Source organism: Thunnus maccoyii, chromosome 12 (genome assembly GCF_910596095.1).
Source record: "Thunnus maccoyii chromosome 12, fThuMac1.1, whole genome shotgun sequence".
Classification (NCBI taxonomy): domain Eukaryota; kingdom Metazoa; phylum Chordata; class Actinopteri; order Scombriformes; family Scombridae; genus Thunnus; species Thunnus maccoyii.
In genome coordinates, this window is record NC_056544.1 from 7,398,298 (window position 1) to 7,407,794 (window position 9,497).

Sequence of the window (9,497 nt, forward strand, 5' to 3'; positions counted from 1 at the left end):
CCTATGTAGATATAAAGGGCTCATTCTAAGGTAACGAAAACACAACGATTCTTATTTTCAGGTGATTGTACACTAATTGAAACATACTTATGAATATTATATTCCATTTCTGCCGAGTCCGTTCTGCTAGATGCCACTAAATTCTACACACTGCACCTTTAAGTAAAAACTCAGACTAATCAAGTAGAGTTCAATATGATATAGCTTTACTGTAAATTCAAACAGTACATGGAGCAAATGAAAGAGAATTATGAAACACATTCATTTATACTAACTACTAACCCTTCCTATTGTGGAGTCAAACATTAACTCGCTCCCATCACTGTACCTCTCTTGGCCTAACTCATTTATCAAGACACCATTATCTCGTGTCTTTGGGTACCTTCCACCATGATTAGCTGTTTTCCAGAAACGTACAGTGTTTTGCCTTCCTTAGTAGCCAATATCTTCATGCGAGGAGACATCAACACATTCCTGTATCACTTAGTTCCACACACCATTATATTCTCAGGCACATCTAAAGTTACAAAACTAAATGATTAACCTTGACTGTTTGTCCACTTAGTAAGACTAAAAGAGTAGAATGAGACTAGAAGAGTAAAATAATGGAGTATATTCTTCTACAAAGAATATAAAAAAATAATTGCTTTATCTCCAAAGTAAATGATTGTATAACTTGATTGGTACTATATTGGTAATGTCTGAACAGGTAAAAATTTTCCACAGTGTCCTTTTCCTCCTTGGCATTATTGAATTCATGTATTAGCTGTACACCCTTCTTAAACTGAAGCATAAATCACTTTTTCAGAGCTGAGGGAACAACTGAAGGCAAAAGAGGAGGAACACTCTCATGATCAGGCTGAGATCAAAGGTAAGTTAAGTCCTGGCATGTTGAGGTTGCTGCCACTAGAAATGAAGAAGAACATTACCTTACATTATGAATCTGTGTTTTGTACTAGCCCTGCAGAGTGAACTGAACCAGACGGAGGCGCAATGTTCAAGTTTTGAGCAGAAAGTAAAAGGTGAGTGTTGTCTCAGTTGGTTTTTACTTACTGTCCGTGCTGGCCAACAATGTCTGAAAAACTGTGAACACTCTTTTGACTCTCTTATGGGAAATGAACGGGTTTATTGTCTATTTTAAAGTATAAAAAAAACAGTAGTGTCCACGTCTTTGTCTGTCAGTTTTAGCAAATGATTGGATTTTTCACCATACAGAGAGATGACATGATGTATAAACCACATTTCTTTTTAGCTTTTCTTAATGGTTCTCTCAAATACATCAAGTCTTCTAGACTGTAGTGGTGTACCAGGGTTTCTTCAATATTATGCCAGCTCTAGAGCCTACATCTAGCTCCGTCTTCAGCTGTTCAAAATTTTATAGATCAACCAACCAGACGACTGATTTCTTTGGAAAATTGAGGCCTTAGTGAGTGGCTTTTTTACTGTCCCATAAAAATTGAACAGCCCACAGGGGGAGATACAGGAATCATTGAACTTACAAATAGGTAGTAAGGCAGGAGTTAAGAAATGTTTCAAGTCCATTGTGGTATTTTGTAGATTGTTATAGTCAACAGACTGCTTTTTGGAGCAGGTGGAGTTGCCCCCTGATGGCCATTAGAAAGAATGCAGGTTTAAGGCACTTCTGCATTGGCTTCACTTTTGAGACCCGGAACTACCTGCTTGATTCTGCGTCTGAAAAGTGAAGCCAATGCGGAAGTGCCTTAAACCTGCGTTCTCTCTAATGGCCATCAGGGGCAACTCCTCTGGCTCCAAAAAGAAGTCTTTTTGTGTAGAAGTCTATGAGAAATGACCCTACTTCTCACTTGATTTATACCTCAGTAAACAGTTTCCTAATGAGTTTGTGGTCTCAATCGCTAGTTTCAAGTCTTCTTCAATACAACTTGATGTTCATTTTGTAAATTATGTTCCCATTTCATTTAAACTTGACAATAAAGCAGGGTATGATTTAGGGCGTGGCTATCTTGTGATTGAAAAGTTGCTACCACAGCGACAACATTGGTTAGGTAATGTAACCATGGCGTAACCCCAGATATAGGCGTAGCTGCCGCTATTTGCGTTTTGCATTTTTAGTTCATTACAGCTACTTGTAACATTATGGTCGCCTAAAAAAGTCTTGTTCAGCGTTTGGTTGTGCTAAAAGACCCTCTAAGGAATCAGCTGTTCAGTTTTTCCAGTAAGTACATTTTTTAAAATAGTTTTAAGCCTGTTTGTTGCCACCGAAAATTAGCATTAGCATTATCACAGTTAACCATAGACTGTAAATGCACCGTGCTAAGCATCACTTCTGGCTCCAAAAATCCAAGATGGCAACGGTCAATGTCTATGGTTGTAGTTCTAAAGTGTTATTTTATTAATATTGTGGAAATTGTTTACCCAATGACAACTACTAACAGTTGACATATTAACAGATACTGTATATGGTCATTCAATTCATTCAGGGGCAATATTGCTCACTTACCCAATTCATCTTACAATCTGATATCTTTCTAAACCTGTCAATTATTTCAGGATAGGAGGTATTAGTTTTTCACATGCATCACAATATAATCTAGATAAAAAATGATATGAAATTGGGTGTGTTATGAAGAGTGATTGGCTCACGATCTTGTGATTGCTGGGTAGCCTGCAGAAGTGGCTCAGATGGTGAAGCAAGTAGCCTAATAAGATGGAGAGAGGGCAACCCTGTCGAGACCTCCAGATAGGAAATCTTGCTGAGCAGATGTTGCCGGTCAAAACCACAGACATGGATAAAAGCTTTGATCCTAATATTTTGCTCTATATTTAGAATATACAGCTGATGTATATGTGTCCTTGTAGAACTGCAGAATGACCTGGATGACAAAATGAAGGAGCTGCAGTCCAAGTCTGACAGTGTTACTTCACTTGGTGAGTGAAGGACCTACATTACTGTTTTGTTCAAACTTCTCAGTACTGACCAAATGTCATTTCTGACCCATTAAATTTTCTCTGTCCATCCCAGTGGGAGTCTAGTTTATTTTACTTAAGTGGAGCTTGAAGGATTTCCTCTCTGTTGACTAATAATGACACTTCATGATATCTGTTTTGACAATTTAAAGTAAAAATGAGCCATTGTTTCACACTGATATTTAGTTGATGTCCCATAACCTGGTCATACCAATCATCTTTGTCAAAATCTGATCTTTTGATTACGTTGAAAAAAAAAACTATACACAGGAATGCAGTGTGTTGTGGATCTGGATGCAGGTAGTTTAAAGGATAATGGAAACATTAGACAGTCTGAATACTGCTCTTTAGTTTAACTGCTTAAGTCTGATTGTTTCAGCTCTTCAAATTTCCACATTAACCCTGCAACTTGAGGAGCTAAAGAGACAACTACAAAACACTGAATCCAAAACCAAGATAAAAGGTGAGTGTGTTTCATTGTCAATTCAATTCAGTTCAGGCACTTGTTTTATATTGTATGTAAAATAGCTACTTTGCGACTTAGTAACAGATCAACTTAACACTGATGTGAGGTACAAAGATCAGAGGACATCCAAGTTAAAAACCGTCTTTTTCTTTGTTCTGCAGAGCTTCAAAAAATTATAGACGAGAAGAATGATGAGCTGGCCAAAAAAACAGAGGAGCTGAAAGCAAGAAGTGCTCAACCTCACAGACGTGAGTACAACATAGAAGTTCTATTGATCTGGTTTATGTTTGCATTGATTAACAAACCACTGAAACAATCAAAATAACTGAATGATATGTATAGTTAAGGTGGCAGGTGATACATGCTAGAATATGATTATTAATGTTAACTCTTCTTTCAGTTCTACAGATTATTGCAATACAAACAGAGATTGAGAAACTGGCGAATGTGGCAGAAAATGACACAGATTACTCTAAGATTAGCGGTGAGTGACAGAACTATATCTTGACAGCATATACGAAGGACTCCAGACCAAAAACACTGTAAAAATTACAAGTTTTTCTAATAAACGGTTACATTAAACACATTACATGTGCTCTTATGAAATTATGTTTTGATGTTGTCATTTGTATACAGCGCTCCAAAACCATCTGAATAATCTGATTAACGGAATTGAAGATGAAAAGGACGAAAATACTAAACTGAGTGAGTCATCATCAGAATTACAGTAAAATGAACTGGTCGTTGGTCTTGTATCCAGTGAATTTACAGTATCTAATCCAGTCTTTCTTCTGTTAGTGTTTCAGATCTTGGCTCAACAAGATGAAATAGCAAGACTGAAGAAGCAAGAAGACAAACAGACAAAAGCACAATTAGAGAAAATTAAAGGTGGGGAGCAGTATATATTCCTTAAATGTATGCTTTATACTTTTTCATACATTCTGAGGACCTAAACCACAATTCTGTCTTTCTTGAAGAACTGGAGAATGAACTGGAGGACGTCAGAAATCAGATAAAAGAAAAGACAACGGTGCTGGACTCAAGTGACATGAAGATTGGTGATCTTTGTAGGTGTTTTATTCAGCTGGACAAAAACAGAATTTTTAATTTCCTTCAGGATATTAAAAGTAGCTTGTTTTGTCTTTTTTTGTTTTGTTTTTTAGCGGCTCAGATTATGGAACTTCACAAGAAAATCAAACCATTAGAAGACCAAATATCAGACCTCAAGGAAACAAACGCTGAGAACCTTGCAGGTGAGGAACAAAATGTGACATTTCTACTGTTATACACCAAGAAATAAAACATTACATATAAACAGAGTTTTATTTTTAAGATGATATATTTTGTTGATCTCTAACTTGCTTTCAGAGATTCAGAAGAGACTGGAGTTAGCAAAGAGGCAACTGCAAGACAGTGAACTTCGGCTCAATGATGCAGATGCACAGAATTTTAACTTGAGTATGAAAATGTCTTATTTGCTAATGTTTCATGTCATGTCATTTGTTTCTTTTAAGGCCAATATAACATAGCAGCTGTGTTTGTGTGTCTGCTAGTGATGGAGATTGCTGAATTGAGGGCACAACTGAAAAAGGCTGAGAAAGGGCCATCCAAAGCTGCTGAAAAAAATATCAACGGTTTGTCAGTCTGTTACTTTCCTACTATTGTGTCTCTACTGTCATTCAGCACATTCAGTCTAAGGTGAATAATAAACTAGGTTTTCATACAGTTGTGATAATTTGCTTGCTTTCTCTCCCAGAACTGACGCAACAACTACAAACACAACAAAAAGAGAACAAGAAACTCCAAAGCACAAATGAAGGTGTGTACTGTACATCCCAACTTTTTCAAACTTCTCCTCAAATACTTATTATTATGTTGGTTTGTGTTTGATACACATCCATGTTTCAACCTCCTCCCTCTGTCAGACTTAAAGCAAGAGGCCAAAGAACTAAAAATGTGCTGCAACAATGCTGTTACCCATTGTGAAGGTAGGATCCTGAATATGACCCTATTACAGTATCAACACATGCGGTATAGCTGTCCTTGAGATCCAGTGAGTCATTTGATGTGGCTTTTGAACTGAATTTTTCATCAAACAGATTTACAAAGAGAGCTGGAACAGAGCCAGAAGGATACAGATCGCCTGCAGCTGCAGCTGAATGACAAGGATGCTGAGCTCCAACAGCTGCAGCTGGAGTTAGCAGAAGAGAGGACAGTTAATAACAGACTGCAGAATGAATATGATAGTAAGTTCACCTCTCTGCTCATGCACTCAGTATGTAATAGAGGAAAGGTAATAGCTTAAAGCAACCAGTCCATTCAGTGTGTTATTTAATGTAGTTTTTGAACTATACATTTTATTCAACAGATTTAAGGAGCCAGCAGGAACAGACCCAGGACAATGCTGATCACCAGCAGCAGCTGCTCATCAAGGATGTCAAGATCACCCAGCTGCAGCAGCAGTTAGAAGAACTGCAGAACAAATACAGAAGTATATTCAACTGTCTGGAAATATGTACACACCATACAACAGAGTAATGGCAGTAGTTGCTTCTGTGATTCCTAATGAAATCCTGCTTTCTGTCTTAATTATAGACCTGGATAATGAGAAGAACAAACTTACGGATATTATAACAGGTAACTATGAGTTAAGTTCAGCAAAGTGCAGAGAATACACTGTGGTATCACCAACCCCCCCTCACAATTGCACTGTTTTAACTCTCTCCTCAGAACTTCAAAAGAACTCAAATGAGGAGGATAAGACTATCTATACCAGTAAGTCACACATACAGTATATATAGAAGCTACACATATACAACCCTACACACACATAGACACGTGCACAGTACTGTAAAGGAAAAACTTTATGGTTGACTTTAAAGGGGGACTCCACCAATTTTACACTTTAGTTTTGACTCATAATTGTCAGTGAGCCTGTGAAAATGGTCGTGTAGTGTCCTCTATGGCTCTAGTGGCACTTTGTCAAATCTGAGAAAATATCTGATGATGTCATAGTGATGTCATCATCTTGAGCTTTGATACAGTACATTTTTAACAGAAAAACTACATTAAAAACAGGAAATGAGGAATTTGAAAGATGTGGGCATTTACCAGGCAGGGAGGGTCATATGAAAGACACTATCCAGTTGCATTGTGGGAAATGTAGGATCCAGAGATATTGGAGCTTGACCCATACTAGGGACTAAAAGTCGGGAAATATCAGCCTCTGCAGCTTCGATTTAGACCATGCTTTTTCAGATCTATCTCTTGTGACTCCCCTAACTTTATGGAAGCAACATATTAAATCACCGGAGTACTTCCTAAAACTTAGTGAGGCCAATTTTCTTTCAAAAAGATCCACATGATTTACATTTCTGTCTACAGGGCAGGTGACCTTGGATCCAAACACGGCACACCGAAGACTAGCTTTGTCAGATCATAACACTCAGATACACGCCGATGACGATGATCAAGATGTCCCTGACAATCCAGGCCGGTTTGATGTGGTTCTCGCTGCCCTGGGCTCGACCGGCTTCTCAACTGGCAGACATTACTGGGAGGTGTCTGTAGCTGAGGCGAATTGTTACTTACTTGGAATGGCCAGTGAATCTTCTCAAAGAAAGGGAACGCTTTCATTCAAACCTCTAAAGGGTTACTGGACTATAGTCCTGAACAAGCAGGGCCAGTACAAAGCTATGAATAACAGACCTATTACTCTTCCAGTTCAGACACCGCCTCTTATGCTGGGTATTCTGCTGGACTACAATAAGGGACAGATCTCGTTCTATGACGCTGGTACAAGATCTCATTTGTACTCATTTGTGGGTCAGAAGTTTACAGGCAAAATCTATCCATTTGTGAATATTTGTCTTGAGGATGTTACTCTTCAAAATCCAATCATTTTAATTCCTCCTGGACCAACTGACTGGATAATTTAGGGAAGAGGGCAGGTTATGTTTGTACTATGTGTCAAATCTTAGTCATGTATCTCATTTATTAATATGTCAGTAGGTAATAAACAATCACTGACTGTAGAAGATGTCATACACATACATCTGTTAATACTACTGTAGAATGATTCAGACAATAAAACAACAAATATACAACAATGCATTTTGTTTATTCTTGTATGTTTACAAAAAATGTTTTGTTCTCTTGTCCATGTCATCGCAATACAGAAAGTGTAATTCTCTTACAGTCAGACGTCAAATTGGGTTACTTCAAGTTTATATAAGGGCCACTAAATCGTATGATGAAAGCACTAAAGAAAATTGTTCTGAGCTTCGTAGAAAGCGATATAATGTTTGATGTGGCCCTGAAGAAACCGGTGTAGAAAACTGAATTGAAAAAAAGCTTTGTTGGATGACTATTTCTGTTCTGTTGTTAAAAATGAAATAGGTTACCTTCAACAATAAGTCCCATCGCACTTACATATATTTCTCTTAAGAAGAGAACTATCTTAGATCTAATACACGTTCCCTCTCTAGTTGCTTTTAAACACAATGTTATCACATCTGCTTCTCTATCACAATGCAATCATTGCTCAGTCTCTTCCTGCTGTACCCGCTACACTCCTGTAAAAGTGGGCAACAAATGCTGGGTCTCGCTCCTCCAGTATGTGCAAGAAATGATTCCTCTCCTCTTCTCCCCAAGACTCAAACCACTGGGTCCACAGGCGCAGCTGGCATTCAAAAATGTTTGGTAGTCTGTCTTTAACCTGGTCAGGATACAAAATGAGAAAACAGTTATTAAATGTTAGAAAAGACATGACACCAGTCTCTGGATTTACTGTGTAGTAGTGACACACAAAAAGTACCTGAAGAGTACTGAGAGAATCTAGGAGGGTGCACACTTTCCCAGGCACAGCTTTTCCCAGCAGGTCCTGCAGAAACCGCTCCCTCTGTGTGGCGGTCCAGCCCTGGAACCAGCTCAGGACGCACCGCTGCTCTTGGAGGGTCACATATGAGATGGGCTCCAGGTCTCTAGCATGGCCTGCACTCGGAGAAATGCATGACAGGTTCTCTAGGGTGGGGGGGCAGGTGACAGCCTGCGGGACTGATGGAAAGTTCTCCGGGCTGGGAGAGGAGAAGCCAATCCAGTTTTGGGTTGCCATGGTCGGGGATCCCTCTGTCGGACCCCTGAGCCTGGAGTAGTGAGGGCTACACATGTCTGTAGCTGCAAGTCTGTGGCTGTCAGTGGGCTGCTGCTGCTGCTGCTGCTGCTGCTGGTTTGAGCCTTGACTGACATGATTGAACCACGACATCTTGGGAAAGACAGGTTTGTCTCAGCCTGAGAAGAGCCAGCGGTTCCTCTGTTGTAAATGAGTCGCCAGTACCAGCTTCTGCCGAGAGGGTGAATCCTTAGGTCTGGGTAACGTTAACATGTAGCTTTTATCTAAGCAGTGCCAACGTCGGAGTCTGAATTTAAACTCAGCATCACACTGCACTGCTCTTAGCACGAATGGCTGTCTTTACCCATCTTTTTTGAATGTTAATCGCCTTATTGTCGGCATATTTGAAGAGCAGCGACGTTGAACCAGACTCGTGCTAATCTTGCTAACAAATATACACTTCTTCTTCTTCCTCTTCTTCTTTTTCTTCCTGTTTTGATGGAGGACTACAAACCAAAATTAAAGGTGCATGCCGCCGCCTACTGTATCGGAGTATGTAACATCATGACTTTAAACAACAAAAACTAACAAACGAAAAAAAAATGTATAAAGCAGTTATATTCTGGAAATCAAACCTGTTTCGTTTAAATATTTAAATAATATATGCTTCTTCTTCTTTGAGTTCTAATGGCGGTTGGCAAACCAGCTTACAGGTCATGGATGTCATACATCCATGTTATAGGTGCATTAACGCCACCTACTGGACTGGATGATGGAACAGCAGATTGGCAGGAAAAAAAACTAAATTCTCTCTATTATTCCTGTTGTTACTATTAATTAATTAGAAGATTGTGTTCTTTCTATGAAGCGTTTCCTAGCAAATTCCCCAATGTTATACTGTGTTTTCCATCGTTTAGTACTGATACAATAATTCTTTCTTCAACGTACCTGTAGCAATCTGTAAGTACAAGCAAA

At 38.9% G+C, this 9,497-nt stretch overlaps 2 protein-coding genes across 14 annotated transcripts in view; one reads left to right on the forward strand and one right to left on the reverse strand.

The window, feature by feature from the left end:
- Positions 1–7,523, forward strand: part of si:ch211-14a17.10 (centrosomal protein of 290 kDa) — a 41,943-nt gene extending 34,420 nt beyond the window's left edge. For all 13 annotated transcript variants that reach the window (XM_042428720.1, XM_042428730.1, XM_042428724.1 and 10 more), the window contains 19 exons: positions 809–871; positions 960–1,022; positions 2,839–2,907; positions 3,326–3,409; positions 3,574–3,660; positions 3,813–3,896; positions 4,049–4,117; positions 4,211–4,300; positions 4,390–4,479; positions 4,576–4,665; positions 4,781–4,870; positions 4,966–5,046; positions 5,169–5,231; positions 5,338–5,400; positions 5,512–5,658; positions 5,781–5,903; positions 6,008–6,049; positions 6,143–6,187; positions 6,797–7,523. In XM_042428720.1, the coding sequence (XP_042284654.1) occupies positions 809–871; positions 960–1,022; positions 2,839–2,907; positions 3,326–3,409; positions 3,574–3,660; positions 3,813–3,896; positions 4,049–4,117; positions 4,211–4,300; positions 4,390–4,479; positions 4,576–4,665; positions 4,781–4,870; positions 4,966–5,046; positions 5,169–5,231; positions 5,338–5,400; positions 5,512–5,658; positions 5,781–5,903; positions 6,008–6,049; positions 6,143–6,187; positions 6,797–7,350 (1,997 nt within the window). In that variant the 3' untranslated portion in view covers positions 7,351–7,523. The remainder of the gene's footprint in view (positions 1–808; positions 872–959; positions 1,023–2,838; positions 2,908–3,325; positions 3,410–3,573; positions 3,661–3,812; positions 3,897–4,048; positions 4,118–4,210; positions 4,301–4,389; positions 4,480–4,575; positions 4,666–4,780; positions 4,871–4,965; positions 5,047–5,168; positions 5,232–5,337; positions 5,401–5,511; positions 5,659–5,780; positions 5,904–6,007; positions 6,050–6,142; positions 6,188–6,796) is intronic.
- c12h14orf119 (chromosome 12 C14orf119 homolog) lies at positions 7,514–9,194 on the reverse strand. The gene is made up of 2 exons (XM_042428738.1): positions 8,229–9,194; positions 7,514–8,129 (listed from the first exon to the last, which is right to left on the reverse strand). Exons 1-2 carry the CDS (start codon positions 8,673–8,675, stop codon positions 7,956–7,958), a joined length of 621 nt encoding a protein of 206 aa, XP_042284672.1. The 5' UTR covers positions 8,676–9,194; the 3' UTR covers positions 7,514–7,955.
- Between the last annotated feature and the right edge of the window lie 303 nt (positions 9,195–9,497).

What these genes read in the sequence shown, in the direction of transcription:
- c12h14orf119 (XM_042428738.1), bottom strand. Translation starts at nt 8,675, where the DNA reads ATGTCGTGGTTCAATCATGTCAGTCAAGGCTCAAACCAGCAGCAGCAG. An exon ending in ATTCTCTCAGTACTCTTCAG is followed by an intron (nt 8,130 to 8,228) that starts GTACTTTTTGTG and finishes TATCCTGACCAG; the next exon opens with GTTAAAGACAGACTACCAAA.